Source organism: Carcharhinus amblyrhynchos, chromosome 7 (genome assembly GCF_965287045.1).
Source record: "Carcharhinus amblyrhynchos chromosome 7, sCarAmb.v2.hapA, whole genome shotgun sequence".
Lineage (NCBI taxonomy): Eukaryota > Metazoa > Chordata > Chondrichthyes > Carcharhiniformes > Carcharhinidae > Carcharhinus > Carcharhinus amblyrhynchos.
The window spans coordinates 118,676,228-118,693,680 of NC_137330.1; the positions used below are offsets into that span (position 1 = coordinate 118,676,228).

At 47.0% G+C, this 17,453-nt stretch overlaps 1 protein-coding gene across 1 annotated transcript in view; it reads right to left on the reverse strand.

The window, feature by feature from the left end:
- The window catches only part of LOC145345237 (mechanosensitive cation channel TMEM63B-like), an 87,731-nt gene that overhangs the window by 18,985 nt on the left and 51,293 nt on the right, over positions 1–17,453 (reverse strand). The window contains 6 exon segments of the mRNA XM_080193020.1: positions 667–773; positions 1,358–1,511; positions 4,814–4,951; positions 8,580–8,713; positions 12,313–12,436; positions 15,704–15,784. Coding sequence (XP_080049146.1) covers positions 667–773; positions 1,358–1,511; positions 4,814–4,951; positions 8,580–8,713; positions 12,313–12,436; positions 15,704–15,784 — 738 coding nt within the window.

The following is a 17,453-nucleotide window of genomic DNA, read 5'->3' on the forward strand; positions in this document are numbered from 1 at the left end:
TTTGGCCCATCACTGACCCCAATCCCACCCAGGCCCTATTCCCATAACCCCACATATTTACTCTGTTAATCCCCTGACATTAAGGGGCAATTCAGCATGGTCAATTCACCTAACCCGCCCATCTTTCAGACTGTGGGAGGAAACCAGAACACCCGGAGGAAACCCCCACAGACACGGAGAATGAGCAAATTCCACACAAATAGTGACCTGAGGCCAGAATTGAGCTCGGGCCCCTGGCACCGTGAGGCAGCAGTGCTTCCCGCTGTGCTGCTCTTTATCCAAACACTTCAAATAGGTTCTTACTTTGCCCTGGGACCTGTACTAGGTTAGCTGGTCTCGGGCACTGGTTAAGGACACTACACGGTAGCCCACAGTTTGCTGTCATCTCTCTGCACAGTTAGTCTGTGTGTGTGGGTAGGCATTAGACAAGGACGAGATCTGCTCCAATACAGGAGCCCCTCTGGAAACCCAAAGTGTGTTGTTCCTGTACAAGAACAAGTGTGTCCTGATTGGATGGCCAATCATGAACCCCACCCCAGCAACATGGCAGCACCTTTAGGAAGACGAGGAGCGGGGAAACATTTAGATTAATGATTCTTATTTAAGAAAAACAGAAATATATTAAAAATAGATTCTGACAAATATACACAACTGCAGATTTCCTACCTTGTCCAGTGACCCTCAAAATAGGCTGAATAGTACACCATTGTGGGCAGCAGAGAGGAGAAGGCCCACAGCAGAAGTGTGGGGACAAACTGACTGATGATAGGACTCTGCAGTTAAAGGCAATGAGAGGGTAAGTGAGACTGGTCGTTGTAATTTAACATTAGAAAATCAATTAAAAAACAGCAAATATAGCCTGCAGGCACTGTAAGAGAGTGTCTACTCTCCAGGGCTAATGGCACAGGTAACAGAGCGTTTACCCCCACCCCCCCACCCCACAGGGCCAATGGCACAGGTAAGGGAGCATTTACCCTCAGGGCCAGTGCTATGGGAGCATTTACCCTCAGGGCCAGTGCACAGGTAAGAGAGCATTTACCCCCAGGGCCAGTGCACAGGTAAGAGAGCATTTACCCCCAGGGTCAATGGCACAGGTAACAGAGCATTTACCCCACAGGGCCCAGGGCACAGGTAAGAGAGCTTTTACACCCCACCCCGCCCCCCCAGGGCCATTGGCACAGGTAAGAGCGAGCATTTATCCACAGGTTAAATGACACAGGTAAGAGAGTATTTACCTCCTGGGCCAGTGGCACAGGTAAGACAGCATTTACCCCCACATGAAGAACCAGCACCCTCAGTAGAAGGGAGGAAGAAACTGGATGGAGAAGAAACGAGAGAGAAGAATGGCTATACTTACATTGAGGTAACGGATAGGCCGGGTGACATTGAACTTGTCTATAGTGGACAATACAATCGATGGAGTGGTGAGAAAAAACAGCAAAACAAACAGTAGAAGGTTTATTAAGATGCAGCGACTCCACCAGTGAAGTCCCTGGACGGAGATATTCTCCCTGTTGGGCAACGAGAGACAGCACAATGTTAGGAACTAGGGTTCCCGTCATCAAAGCACATAACCCCACATCCACAAAAATCTATAAACCATCTGCTCCGTTACCCCATATCCACATCATCAACTCCTCTCTCCCAATCAACTGCTGAAATCTCCTGCCAACACTCCTGGCTCAGTCTTACAAAGCTGAGTCATTCAACAGTTCATCTGTGGACGGCACAGCAGTTAGCACTGCTGCCTCCCAGTGCCACGGACCCAGGTTCAATTCCTGGCTTGGGTCACATTCTCCGTACCTGCATGGGTTTCCTCCGGGTGCTCCGGTTTCCTCCCACAATCCAAAGATGTGCGGGTTATGCTGTTTGGCTATGCTAAATTGCCCCTTAGTGTCAGGGGGATTAGCTAGGGTAAATGCATGGGGTTACGGGGATAGGACCTGGGTGGGACTGTGGGTGGTGCAGGCTCGATGGGCCAAATGGCCTCCTTCTGCACTGAAGGATTCTATTCTGTGTCAATCGGTCCCATTCCTAATGCCTGATTTATAGTTCAGATCTATTTAATTAATTGAATTATAATTCTCTAGTTACCATGGTGGAATTTCACTCTAGATCATTAGAACAGGCCTCTGGTTACTTGACTATTAACAGCTAAATTACCATATCTGTTTTTAAATGAAGAGAAACGGTTTCTAACGCTTGAAGGGTCAATAGTTATAAAACATCAGTGTAAGTGAATGACAAAGCAGGGAACCTAAGAGAAGATTTTTAATTCCATATCAATGATTCAGAAGGGAATTAAGAAAGTAAAAACAGTATGAAGAAAGACTGACAGAATAAGGGAATCAAGACTTCTCTCGGGATATAAATAGTGAAAAGGTGGTAAAGTGGGGCAAATTAGGGACTAAAAGACTTGGCAGGGGAGAGTCAATGATCGGGAAAGGCTGATCTCCCAGGCCAGGGGAGAGTCAATGATCGGGAAAGGCTGATCTCCCAGGCCAGGGGAGAGTCAATGATCGGGAAAGGCTGATCTCCCAGGCCAGGGGAGAGTCAATGATCGGGAAAGGCTGATCTCCCGGGCTAAGGGAGAGTCAGTGATCGGGAAAGGCTGATCTCCCAGGCCAGGGGAGAGTCAGTGATCGGGAAAGGCTGATCTCCCGGGCTAGGGGAGAGTCGGTGATCGGGAAAGGCTGATCTCCCAGGCCAGGGGAGAGTCAGTGATATATGTAGCCAGCGAGGTTTAACTAACCTGATGCAATTTTTCAAAGCCATCTCGGCCTTTTGGCTAAGATCAAGCCCAGGATGGGATGCAGTGCCTCATCCTGTCAGCTTGGATCTTGTTTGTATGTCTTGTGGGGACCACAAATTGGATAATTGGAATTTGTTGCTTTGATATGATTTATTATTGTCACATGTATTGGGATGCAGTGAAATGTATTGTTTCTTGTGCACAATACAAACAAAACATACCATTCATAGAGTACATAGGGGAGTAGGAAAGGAGAGAGTGCAGAATATTGTGTTACAGTGATAGCTAGGATGTAGAGAAAGATGATCTTAATCTATGGTAGGTCCATTTAAAAGTCTGGCAGCAGGGAAGAAACTGTTCTTGAGTTGGTTCCTGTAGTGCATCTTGTAGATGGTACACACTGCTGCCACTGTGCACTGGTGGGATGGAAGAAATATTTAAAGTGGTGGATGGGGTGCCAACCAAGTGGACTCAGTGAACAACTGCTTTGTTCTCAATGGTGTTGGGCTTCTGGAATCACGTCACACATCTGAGTCTTGCCTTGAAGATGTCAAGGGAATGAGTTCCTCACTGCAGAATTCCCAGCCTCTAAGCTGCTCCAAAGACACACTGCTCTCTGAGAGAAAAATATTCTTCTCCCTCAATGGGCAATCCCTTATTTTTGAACAGTGAGCCTTAGTTTGAGATTCTTCAACAAGAGGAGATATTCTCTCTACATCCATCCTGTCAGGGCTCCTCAGGATCAGTTAATACTCCTGGTGGGCCTGACCTGCCAGTGGGACAGGACACGAGGCTACCTTTTAATTGAATTTAAATTCTACCAGCTGCCGTATTAGCCTGGACCTTTGGATTTCCAGTATGGCGACATTCCCAATACACCACTGCTTCCTGCTGCGCTGTAACCATTCTATAATTCTGCCCGACAAGTGATTAGGATTTGGAATACACTGCCTGATAGGGTGAATCATAGAACCCTACAGTGCATCAAGAGGCCCTTCGGCCCATCGAGTCTGCACCGACCACAATCCCACCCAGGCCCTCACATCCCAACACAGTGGTGGAGACATATTCAATTACATCACATATTTGGCCTTTATAGTGAGGGGGATAGAATATAAAAGCAGGGAGGTCTTGCTGCAATTGTACAGGGCACTGGTGAGGCCGCAGCTGGAGTACTGTGTGCAGTTTTGGTCGCCGCACTTGCGCAAGGATATTTTGGCCTTGGAGGGAGTGCAGAGGAGGTTCACTAGGCTGATACTGGAGTTGAGGGGTTTAGACTATGAAGAGAGACTAAATAGACTGGGTCTGTACTCGTTGGAGTTTAGAAGGCTGAGGGGGGATCTTGTAGAGACGTATAAGATAATGAAGGGGATGGATAGGATAAAGGTAGAGAGATTCTTCCCGCTTGGAAAGGACAGTAGGACTAGAGAGCACAGCCTCAAAACGGAGGGGGGCGCAGTTTAGAACAGAGTTGAGGAGGAATTTCTTCACTCAAAGGGTGGTGAATCTCTGGAATTCTCTGCCTGTTGAAGTGGTGGAGGCTGCCTCACTAAATATATTTAAGTCACGGGTAGATAGATTTTTGACAGACAAGGGAATTAAAGGTTATGGGGAGAGGGCGGGAAAGTGGAACTGATCCACTTCAGATCAGCCATGATCTTATTGAATGGCGGGGCAGGCTCGAAGGGCTGGATGGCCTGCTCCTGCTCCTATTTCTTATGTTCTTATGTTCATTTAAAGGGGAATTACTTCATTAATTGAAGGTAAGCAACTTTCAGGGATATGGGGAAAGATTAGCTGGAATATTACTGGCACACCCATCCTGGTTACTGGGGGCATTGAGGTTGGGAGAACAGCATTCTCTGTTGGCCTTGGGCGGGATCGTACGAACCTCGGGTGGATGTGCGGATAAAATTCTGCCCACAGCGTGAGACTAACTGGATGGCCCTTTGGAAGAGTGGGTCAGATTCGATGTGCTGAGTGGCCTCCTGTGCTGTACCACCAAGGTTTGTGAGAGAATCTGAAAACGGAACAACTTCTTTGGAAGGTGTTGTACATTACCAGCAAATATTCTTGGGACCTGGTGCGTATTCCACATTCCACTTGGAAACTCTGAGGTTCTGACTGTAGGACGAAGGCTGTGTTTCCCCCCTGAAGTGACAGCGCTGGCATCGGAAGGCATTGAAATCTCTCAGGACACTAAAGAAACAGAACGGGCACTTTTATACAACATTGCAGTAAATTTACAGCAACAGGCCACTCAGCTCAGTTGGTCCAGAGTGGTGTTTCTATGCCCACTGTGTCTCCTGGCAATGAAAGATGGCCATACAAGAATAATACAGGACCAGAACAGGCCCTTCGACCCTCTAATACTGTCCTATCTCAATCAACCGCCAGTATCCCCCTATTCCCCATTTGTTCATGTATCTATCCAGATAAGTCTTAAATGTCGCTAATGTAACTGTCTCAACCATCTCACTTGGCAGTGCATTCCACTCCCTCACCACCCTCTGTGTAAAAAATACTTCTCCCCGCACACCTCCACTGAACCTTTCCCCCCCTTACCTTGAACTTGTGCCCCCTTGTAATTGCCATTTCTACCCTGGGAAAAAGCTTCCAACTGTTCACCTTATCTATACCCCTATAATTTTACTGATGGTCACCAACATCCATCTGGGTGCCACAGTGGTTAGCACTGGTGCCTCACAGCGTCAGGAACTTGGGTTCGATTCCCGGCTCGGGTCACTATCTGTGTGCAGGCTGCACATTCTCCCCGTGTCTGCGTGGGTTTCCTCCGGGTGCTCTGGTTTCCTCCCATTGTCTGAAAAACATGCTGATTGGGCCAAAGTGTGGCGACTAGGGGAATTTCATAGTAACTTCATTGCAGTGTTAATGTAAGCCTTAATTGTGACTAATAAATAAACTTTACCTCGCTTTTACCCATCCACACATGTAGAAAACTAGTGACGTTACAGTGTATATCTTACTGTGACACTGTCTAACACTCTTAACACCGCACTAGTTGGCAGCACATTCATCAAACAGGACAGTGTTGAACTCGGATGTGCTGTTTGTAGTTGGTGTTTCCTCTCACTGTGTAGGTTGTGCTGGGGACGTATCGGGGGAAAGACCTTGAGTGTGACTCCAACAAGACTGAGGAATGAAGAGGAGAAACTAACAAGACACAATCTGCCCCGGGATCACAGCGACTGCTGATTTTGATTCTGTGAAACAGGAGCTAAGGCTGATAAATGACTTGTGCTGAAAAGGATCTGAGTGCTCTGGAACCCTCTGCCTTTAACTTTGTCCGGGCTGAACTCCTGCTGCTGTGCGGCTCAACCTCTCCAGATCGATTAATTCCAGAGATCAGGAGTTTGGCAGGAAGAGAGATTGAACAGTTTAGGCCTATACTCTCTGGAATTTAGAAGAATGAGGGGAGATCAAATTGAGGCGTACACAATGATAAAAGGTCTGGATAAAGTAGATGTGGAATGGATGCTTCCTCTTGTGGGGCTTCTAGGACGAGAGGTCATCATCTTAGGATAAGGGGTAAGAGTTGAGGAGAAACTACTCCCAAAGGGTTGTGAATCTGTGGAATTCGCTACCCCAAAGTGTGGTGGATGCTGGGACAAGAGGTGAGAGTGACAGCTCTTGATTCCAAGGCAGCATTTGACTGAGTGTGGCACCGAGTGAAACTGGAATCAATGGGAATCAGGAGGAAAAATCTCCACTGATTGGAGTCCCTACCCGGTACAAAGGAAGATGGTTGTGGTGGTTGGAGGTCAATCACTTCAGTCCCAGGACGTTACTGCGGAAATCCCTCAGTGCAGTGTCCGAGGCCCAACCATCTTCAGCTCTTTCATCATTGACCATTGCATCATGAGGTCAGAAGCCGGGATATTCGCTGATGACCAGACAATGTTCAGCACTATTTGCAACTCCTCACATATCAAAGCAGTCCATGCACAAAAGCAGCAATTATATTCTTATGTAATACACGGGGAATATCCAGGCTTGGGTCAATAAGTGGCATTCACGTCACACAGGCATCAAGCATCTCCAACAAGACAAATCTAACCACCTCCACCAGCCATTCAATGGCATTACCCCCATTATCAACATCATGGGAGTTCCCATTGACTCGGAACTGAAATGAGCCAGCTATATAAACGCTACAAGTACAGGTTGGAGGCTGCAAATCCTGGGGTGAGTAACTCGACTAGTGAACTCCACAAGATCTGTTTACCATCTATACATCAGGAGTGTCATGGAATATTCTCCATAAGCCTGGACGAGTGCTGCTCCAACAACACTTTTTTCCCAAAACCATCCAGGCGAAGCAGACCATTTAACGGGCACCTCATCTACCACCTTCAATACCCACTCCCTTCACCAATAACACACAGAGGCAGTGTTGTGTACCATCTACAATATTCATTGCAGCAACTCACCAAGGCGTCTTAGACAGCACCTTCAAAGCCTGCTTAGAAAGGGAAGGATAGCAGACACATGGGAACACCACTAAGTTCCCTCCAAAGCACTCACCATGCTGACTTGGAAATATATCACCGTTCCAACACTTTCTCGGGGACTAAATCCTGGAACTCCCTCGCTAACAGCAACAGTTCAAGAAGGCAGCTCACCACCACCTTCTCGAGGGCAATTAGGGATGAGCAACAGATACTGGCCTGGCTAGTGATGCCCACACCCCATGAAAGAATACGAAAAGATAAACGCCAAGAGTGACAAAGAAATGAAAAATTTTATGTATAGTGTCACAAGAGGAGTGCTCGACGAGGCTAATGTGAATCCTGAACACCAGTATGGACCAGTGGGCTGAATGGCCTGTTTCTATGCTGTGGAATTTATGTAATTCTTTGTAACACCTAAGTTAGCTCATAGCTACAGAGTAACACCTGCTTTAAAAAATCAAGAAGGTAATCTAGGATTGTAAAGAGATCGTGATCAATTGGGCCAGTGGGCTGATGAATGGCAGATAGAGTTTAATTTAGATAAATGCGAAGTGATGCATTTTAGTAGAGTGAACCAGGGCAGGACTTACTCAGTTAATAGTAAGGCATTGGGGAGAGTTATAAACAAAGAGATTTAGGGGTATAGGTTTATAGCTCCTTGTAAGTGAAGTCATAGCTGGACAGAATGGTGAAGAAGGCATTCAGTATACTTGGTTTCACTGGTCAGAACATTGAATACAAAAGTTTTAGTGAAGTTATACAAGACATTAGTAAGGCCATACTTGGAATACTGTGTACAGTTCTGGTCACCCTATTATAAAAAGGATATTATTAAACTAGAAAGAGTACAAAAAAGATTTACTACGATGCTACCAGGACTTGATGGATTGAGTTATAAGGAGAGGCTGGATAGACTGGGACTTTTTTCTCTGGAGCGTAGAAGGCTCAGGGGTGATCTTATAAAATAATGAGGGGCACAGGCCAGCTAGATAGTCAATGTATTTTCCCAAAGGTAAGGGAGCCTACAACTAGAGGGCATAGGTTTAAGGTGAGAGGGGAAAGATACAAAAGGGTCCAGAGAGGCAATTTTTTCACACAGAGGGTGGTGAGTGTCTGGAACGAGCTGCCAGAGAAACTAGACAGGTATAATTTTGCTTTTAAAAACCATTTAGATAGTTACATGGGTAAAATGAGTATAGAGGGATAGGGGCCAAATGCGGACAATTGGGATGAGCTTAGTGGTTAAAAATATGGGCTGCATGGACAAGTTGGGCAGAAGGGCCTGTTTCCATGCTGTAAGCTTCTCTGACTCTAATCATCTAATTGCCTAATTCCCGTTCAAGGCCCAGACTTACAGAGTTGCCATGTCTTCATCCTGGAAGGTAACGAAAGCTAGTCCAAGCGAGTTCCTGTCTAGAACCTCCTTCTCCTGGGTGTACTCATTCATAATTTCGCTCTCCAGTTTGGTGTAATATTCCACTGCATCAATCTATTAAAAAAAAGAATTTTGTCAGGTATTGCAAACCAAGAATTCTTAGACAAATACTTAAAAAAGGGAATTAATATATTAATGCCTGTCACTTGAAGTAGTATCCCAGATATTTTTTAAAATTTATTTACCCAGTAATCTATGAGTAGGAATTATCGTAGTGTTTTCCCAGCCAGGCAAATATTCCACCTCCCACACATGCTAAAGAAGAGATTCTGGGAAATGTTAAGCACTTTCCAAAGCTTGGAGGCCCGTACTGATAAGGAGTTCCAACATCAGGTCAGCTGTAACAGCCTTTTACAAACTACAGTGAACTTTTGAGAACAAAGACTCCACAAGACAACAGAAGTCCTAATGTACAGAACTGTTACCTTCACCTGTACTGCAGTAAGACCTTCACTGATTTGATTTATTATTGTCTCATGTATTAACATGCAGTGAAAAGTATTGTTTCTTGCGTGCTACACAGGAAAAGCATGCCATTCATAGAGAAGGAAAGGAGAGAGTGCAGAATGTAGTGTTACAGTCGTAGCTAGGGTGTAGAGAAAGATCAGCTTAAGATAAGTCCATTCAAAAGTCTGATGGCAGCAGGGAAGAAGCTGTGCTTGAGTCGGTTGGCACGTATTTTTGTATCTTTCTCCCGATGGAAAAATGATTGGGGAAGGCCTGAGAAGAAGTTTCAGAGACACTCTGAAGCTCTTTGTGAAGTGTGGCAGCACTAAGGCTAACGGCTGGGAAGATTCGTTCAAAACGGCAACAACTTGTCCATCAAACTATATCACACTCTGAGTCGCGATGTCGTATTGAGGAAGCTGTGAAGCTAAGTGAGCAAATCCTGCGCTCTAGATTCCACTTTGGAATGTCCTGCCCCAAATTGTTTTCCTTTCTTCTTTCATGGGATGTGAGCATTCCTAATTTCCCTTTAAATGAATGGCTTACTAGGCTTCAGAGGACATTTAAGAGTGACTTTGGAGTCACGAGTAGGTCACACCAGGTAAGGATGGCAGATTTCCTTCCCTAAAGGTCATGAGTATAAAAACAAAGAAAATTACAGCACAGGAACAGGCTGTTCGGCCCTCCAAGCCTGCAACGACCATGCTGCCCGACTGAATTAAAACCCCTTATCCTTCAAGGCATCATAAGAGCATAAGAAATAGGAGCAGGAGTAGGCCATCTAGCCCCTCGAGCCTGCCCCGCCATTCAATAAGATCATGGCTGATCTGTCGTGGCTCAGTTCCACTTTCCCGCCCTCTCCCCATAACCCTTAATCCCCTCGCTTATCAAAAACCCATCAACCCGCGTCTTAAAAATATTTAGCGAGGCAGCCTCCACCACTTCAACGGGCAGAGAATTCCAGAGATTCACCCTTTGAGTGAAGAAGTTCCTCCTCAACTCTGTTCTAAACCACCCCCCTTTTATCTTGAGGCTGTGCCCCCTAGTCCTACTGTCCTTTCTGAGCGGGAAGAGTCTCTCCACCTCTATCCTATCCATCCCATTCATCATCTTATACGTCTCAATGAGATCTCCCCTCATTCTTCTAAACTCTAACGAGTACAAGCCTAGTTTATTCAGCCTCTCCTCATAGCTCAACCCCCTCAACTCCGGCATCAGCCTAGTAAACCTCCTCTGCACTCCCTCCAAGGCCAAAATATCCTTGCATAAGTGCGGCGACCAAAACTGCACACAGTACTCCAGCTGCGGCCTCACCAATGCCCTATACAGCTGCAGCAAGACCTCCCTACTTTTATATTCAATCCCCCTCGCTATGAAGGCCAGCATCCCATTCGCCTTCCTGACCACCTGCTGCACCTGCAGGCTGGGTTTTTGCGACTCATGCACAAGGACCCCGAGGTCCCTCTGCACCGTCGCCTGCTGCAGTTTTTCGCCCCGTAAGTAATAGTCCTTCCTACCATTATTCCTACCAAAGTGGACCACCTCGCACTTGCCAACATTAAATTCCATTTGCCATTTCCTGGCCCATTCGCCCAGCCTATCTAGATCCCTCTGCAGACTCTCCACACCCTCCGCGCAATTTGCCGTTCCACCAATCTTGGTGTCATCAGCAAATTTCGACACCATACACTCGGTTCATTCCTCCAGATCATCTATATCATATCCCTCTATTCCCATACTATTCATGTATTTGTCAAGACACCCCTTAAAAGTCGCCATTGCATCTGTTTCCACTACCTCCCCTGGCAGCGAGTTCCAGACACCCACCATCCTCTGCGTAAAACATTCGCTTATACATCTCCTATAAACCTTGCCCCTAGTAATTGACTCTTCCATCCTGGGAGAAAGCTTCTGACTATCCACTCTGTTCATGCCCCTCATAATCTTGAAGGCTTCTATCAGGTCTCCCCTCAACCTCCATCGCTCCAGTGAGAACAAACCAAGTTTCTCCAACCTCTCCTCGTATCTAATGCCCTCCATACCAGGCAACATCCTGGTAAATCTTTTCTGTACCCTCTCCAAAGCCTCCACATCCTTCTGGTAGTGTGACAATCAGAATTGAACACTATATTTCAAGTACAGCTTAATTAACGTTCTATAAAGCTGCAACATGATTTGCCAATTTTTAAACTCAATACCCCAACCAAAGAAGGCAAGCATGCCGTATGCCTTCTTGACTACCTTCTCCGCCTGCATTGCCACTTTCAGTGACCTGTGTATCTGTACACCCAGATCCCTTTGCTTATCAATATCCTTAAGGGTTCTGTCATTTACTGTATATTTCCCATCTGTATTAGATGCATTACCTCACATTGAACCGGATTAAACTCCATCTGCCATCTCTCTGCCCAAGTCTCCAACTGATCTATATCCTGCTGTATCCTCTGATGGTCCTCATCACTATCTGCAAATCCACCAACCTTTGTGTCACCGGCAAACTTACTAATCAATCCAGTTACATTTTCCCCCAAATCATGTATATATATTACAAACAGCAAAGGTCCCAGCACTGATCCCCCTGAGGAACACCACTTATCACAGCCCTCTATTCAGAAACACACCCTTCCACTACTACCCTCTGTCTTCTATGACTGAGCCAGTTTTGTATCCACCTTGCCAGCTCACCTCTGATCCCATGCGACTTCACCTTCTGCACCAGTCTGCCATGAGGGACCTTGTCAAAGGCCTTACTGAAGTCCATGTAGACAACATTCACTGTCCTACCCTCATCAATCACCTGCCCTGCGTCCGGGAACCTGCCCCACGCCTGAGAACCCACCCCACACCCAGGAACCTGCCCCGCGCCCGGGAACCTGCCCCGTGCCCGGGAACATGCCCCGCACCTGGGAACATGCCCTCCGCCCGGGAACCTGCCCTCCGCCCGGGAACCCGCCCTCCGCCCGGGAACCCGCCCTCCGCCCGGGAACCCGCCCTCCGCCCGGGAACCCGCCCTCCGCCTGGGAACATGCCCTGCTGCCACTTTCCATTTTAAGTTTGGTTTTGAAAATGAAAAATTAAATGTGCCAACCTCCGAATACCCAACTTAACGAGGAACAGCTTGTTGCTCCATTCCATTAGATCCTGGTCAGTCTGTACATTAACCCCATTTATCCTTACATGTCTCGACCTAGAATTAACCTTCTCACCTGCTCACATCCTCTGAAGCTACAGCAGCAGAACTGGCCACAAGGTTTGGGGTTGATGAAAACTCTTTCCCCTTCATTCTCAAACAGGTTGGTGTAGTACTTCTGACCACGCTGAGCCTTCTTCCTGCAATTAATAACACCACAGAGGGTCACGGCTTCTGCTGGCCCGACAGATCTCATTCTCCTTTCCTTCCCCTCTTTGTGGATCCTCCCAGCCTCAGCAATTAAAGATCTTTTTTATTCATTCATAGGACATGGGTGTCACTAGCTGACCAGCATTAATTGATGTGGAGATGCCGGGGTTGGACTGGGGTAAACACAGTAAGAAGTCTCAAACACCAGGTTAAAGTCCAACAAGTTTATTTAGTATCAACGCCACTAGCTTTCGGAATGCTGTCCCTTCGTCAGTTTTCTGTAAACTGTGTGTGCCTTTATATGCCCCGTTTGTGATCAGAACTCCCCACACACCTAGCAAAGGAACAGCGCTTCGAAAGCTAGTGGCGTTTACTCCCAAATAAACCTGTTGGACTCTAACCTGGTGTTGTGAGACTTCTTACTGTATTTATTGTCCATTCCTAGTTGCCCTTGGTGGACTTTTGAGAGTCAACCACATATCTTTGTGGCTCTGGAATCACATGTAGACCAGACCAGGTAAGGACAGCAGATTTCCTTCCCTAAAAGACATTAGTGACCCAGATGGGTTTTGCCAAGAATTGACAGTGGTTTCATGGTCATCAGTAGATTTTTAATTCCCAGATCTTTTTTTATTGAATTCACATTCCACCATCTGCCATGGCGAGATTTGAACCCGGGTTCCCAGGATAGCTTCTGGATTAATAGTCTAGCGATAATACCACCAGGCCATCGCCTCCCCCATAATTAATCTCCTGTAAGCAAACTTCAAAGCAAAATCATAGGGATGTTTCTCAAAAAAAAAGTGGTCTTCATTTCCTTTGCCTACTTTATTAGTTACAAAATCTATTGGAGATGGTTAAGAGTTAAGAGAAATAACTACCAGCATTTGCCTTGGTTTGGGTATGATTTGCCCCGTGAGGATTGACCGATGGTGGGGTGTGGTTGGGGGTCAGTGACACAGAGTAACAATGTAGGAATGTACCCAACTTGGGTTGGCATCTCTCCCCAACACCTCCCTGTCAAAGAGACTGAGCCACACATCAGGAGGTGCCAAGGGTGGCATGAAGGCACAGTGGTTAGCACTGCTGCCTCACAGCTCCAGAGACCCGGGCTCGATTCTCAGCTTGGGTTACTGACTGTGTGGAGTTTGCACATTCTCCCCATTTCTGTGTGGGTTTCCTCCGTGTGCTCCCACAATCCAAACAGATGCGGGTTAGGTTGATTGGCCGTGCTAAATTGCCCCTTAGTGTCCGTGAATGGGCAGGTTAGAGGAATTAGCAGGGTAAATGTGTGGGGCTGTGGGGATAGGGCCTGGGATGGGTTGTTGTCAGTGCAGACACCGATGGGCCGAATGGCCTCCTTCTGCACTGTAGGGATTCTGTGGCTTCTAGGGTTAAACCATTTAGTTGAACTCAAGCCCTACATTCAGGTATCGTTACCCCACCAATAGAGAGATCACAATCTTCCCAGCCTCACAGACAGAGGCAGAACCAGAGGGAATCAACACCCCTGCTAACCCAGTGCATTCTGACCTCCCAGTAACCTTGCCAGATGTGAGAAGCAGCCACAGCGACCTGCCAGGCAACAACAGGTAGCTAATTAGGCCCAATGACAATTGGGACATGTTGCCGTCTAGGCCAGCATTAATACGTAGAATCATAGAATCCCAACAGTGCAGGAGGCCATTCAGCCCATTGGGTGTGCAACAGCAACAAGCCCACCCAGACCCCATCCCCGTAATCCCAGCTGCCAATCACCATAACCCGCACATCTTTGAGCTGTGGGAAGGAAACCAGAGCACCCGGAGGAAACCCACGCAGACATGGGGAGAATGTGCAAACTCCACATAGTCAGTCACCTAAGGCTGGAATTGAACACGGGTCCCTGGCGCTGTGAGGCAGCTGTGCTAACCACTGTGCCACCGTGCCAGCTTACTGCCCATCCCTAGTTCCTCTTGAGAAGGTGGTGGTGAGTTGCCTTCTTGAATCGCTGCAGTCCCTGAAGCGTAGGTACACCCACAGTGATGTCAGGGAAGGAATTCCAGGATTTGGAACCAGTGACAGTGAAGGAACGGCAATTATATTAGACGGTAAATGACTTGGAGGGGAACTTGCTGATGGAGGTGTTCCCCATATATCTGTTACTCTTGCCCTTCTAGATGGTAGAGGTTGTGGGTTTGGAAGGTGCTGCCTAAGGAACCCCAGTGAGGTGCTTGCAATGCATCTTGTAGATGGTATACATGGCTGCCACTATTCATTGGTGGTGGAGGGACGGAGTGTTTGTGGAAGGAGCAGTCATCAAGTGGGCAGCTTTATCCTGGACGGTGTTGAGTTTCTCAAGTGTTGGAGCAGCATTTGTCCAGGCAAGTGGAGAGTATTCCATCACAACCCTGATGTGTACCTTGTATAAGGTGGACAAGCTTTGGGAAGTCAGGAAGTGAGTTAGTTGCCACAGGTTCCTTTGACCTACTCTGATAGCCACAGTATTAGCTGGCTGGACAGCTGGTTTGTGATGCAGAGCGATGCCAGCAGCGCAGGTTCCATTCCGGTACCAGCTGAGGTTATTCATGAAGGCTCCATCTTCTCAACCTTGCCCCTTGCCTGAGCTGTGGTGACCCTCAGGTTAAATCATCAGCTCTCCCCCTCAAACCTTTTCTGGCCAGTCCAGTTCAGTGTAGACCATTCAGTGTAGACCATTTAGGACGGAGGTGAGGAGACATTTCTTCACCCAAAGAGTGGTGAGCCCGTGGAATTCATTACCACAGGAAGTAGTTGATGCCAAAACATTGAATGTATTCAAGAGATGGCTGGAATTGGGGGTGAATGGGATCAAAGGTTATGGGGAAAAAGCAGGATTAGGCTATTGAGTTGGACAATCAGCCATGATGGGGATGAATGGCAGAGCTGGCTCAGAGGGCTGAATGGCCTCCTGCTCCTATCTTCTATGTTTTCTGTGTGTCTGGTCAATGGTAACCACCCTACCCCACCCCCCTGCCCAAGGATGTTGTTAAACCTTCTGATAATAAACCAACAGTTTCTGCATATTTACTCTTCATTATTTTAACACCTCCGTTACATCCACCTAAACCTTCTGAGAGCAATGCTACCCTCTGCTGTCCCTTGAGAAAGGAAAGTTAAACATTGCTTTACTGGGTTCGGTTACAGCACTCAGAATATTCTCAGATGAGAAATCTACCAGTGCTGTAAAATCTTTAAAACCAACAGAGACTCGCATTCTTCCACATTCTGCCTCTTACCATTCAGTATCCAGTTCTATCAGCTTGGCCACGTTGTAACAGAGCTGGACCTCCAAGACAGTGCACGTTGGATAGGCTTCCCTGAAAATGGGGGGGAACAAAAATGGGTGTAGTTTAGAATGTGGTGTCTCTGGCTGTGAAAGAAGGCAAGATTCATAATTTAGCAGCACTTACTGGAGAATGCACAGATATAGATAGGCGGCACGGTGGCACAGAGATTAGCACTGCTGCCTCACAGCGCCAGGGACCCAGGTTCGATTCCCAGCTTGGGTCACTGTCTGTGCAGAGTCTGCACATTCTCCCCATGTCTGCATGGGTTTCCTCCGGGTGCTCCGGTTTCCTCCCACACTCCAAAGATGTGCATTAGCTAATTTCTCCTCAGTGTGTCTGAACAGATGGCGGAGTGTGGCGACTAGAGGATTTTCACAGTAACTTCATTACTATGTGAACGTAAGCCTACTTCTGACACTAATAAATAAATAAGCTTTAACTTTACTTTAGATATCAGGTGATCAAGCTTAGATGTAATGCCTGCTATCACCAGTGGAGTGGTGGCACAGTGGTTAGCACTGCTGCCTCACAGCACCAGGGATCCGGGTTCGATTCCCAGCTTGGGTCACTGTCTGTGCAGAGTCTGCACATTCTCCCCATGTCTGCGTGGGTTTCCTCTGGGTGCTCTGGTTTCCTCCCACAGTCCAAAGATGCTCAGGTTGGTTGATTGGCTATGCTAAATTGACCCTAGTGTCAGGGGATTAGTAGGATAAATATATGTGGGGTTACAGGGATAGGGCCTGGGTGGAATTGTGGTCAGTGCAGATTCGATGGGCTGAATGGCCTCTTTCTGCAGTGTAGGGATTCTATGAAATAGCCTCTTGACACCTGCTCTCAGACTTCGTTGGATAGCTATGACAAAAAGGGAACTGTACCCCAACACAGATGTGCTAGACCCTAAAGTAAAAAATGCCTCCTGGGAAAGCAAGATTCAGTATTCCATGACTGAGGGAGGGTCAGAAAGTGACCTGTATACACGTCTCATAAACAGGGGCTGACCCTGCTTCAGCTTGTCAACTGAATTTCTCTGAGGAGGAATCATACCACCTCTTAAAATCTCCTCCCTTACCACCACCCCATCTCCAGCACCCTTCAAACAAATACACGGAGATGGGATGGTACAAACAGGTCACAGGTGCTGAGTTCCCTGTTATTTTTTGATACTTTCCTCTTGTGTTTGCCCAGGGAGTGGAGGTTAATGCTGAACAAGAAAATCCCCAATTCCGGTGTTAGTGTCTCCACCAAGGATACACAGATCAGGGTACGTCACACTTCCTCTACACTGGACCAACAAACTCTCCCAGCGCAGGTACTGTCCCGTCAAACCATTGAAACATTACGGTGCAGAAGCCATTCAGCCCATCATGTCTGCATCGGCCAAAAAACAAATCCAATTTTCCAGCACCTGGCCCGTAGCTTTACAGGTTACTGTGCTTCAGATTACCCTATCTCTCAGAATTGTTTCCAATCATTTTCCTGCTGACCTGTCTATATTTTTCAGGCTTTTCCCTCTCGCCCTTTTAAATAATGGTACAACATTCCAATCCCCTTGGATCTCACCTATATCTTGTGAGGATCGGAATATGATCCTCACAACATCTACTATTTCCTCTCTGGCTTCCTTCATGGAGATGAATGGTCGAGAACTTCAAGTTTAAAGTCAATTTGTTAGCGTCATAAGTAGACTTACAGTAACACT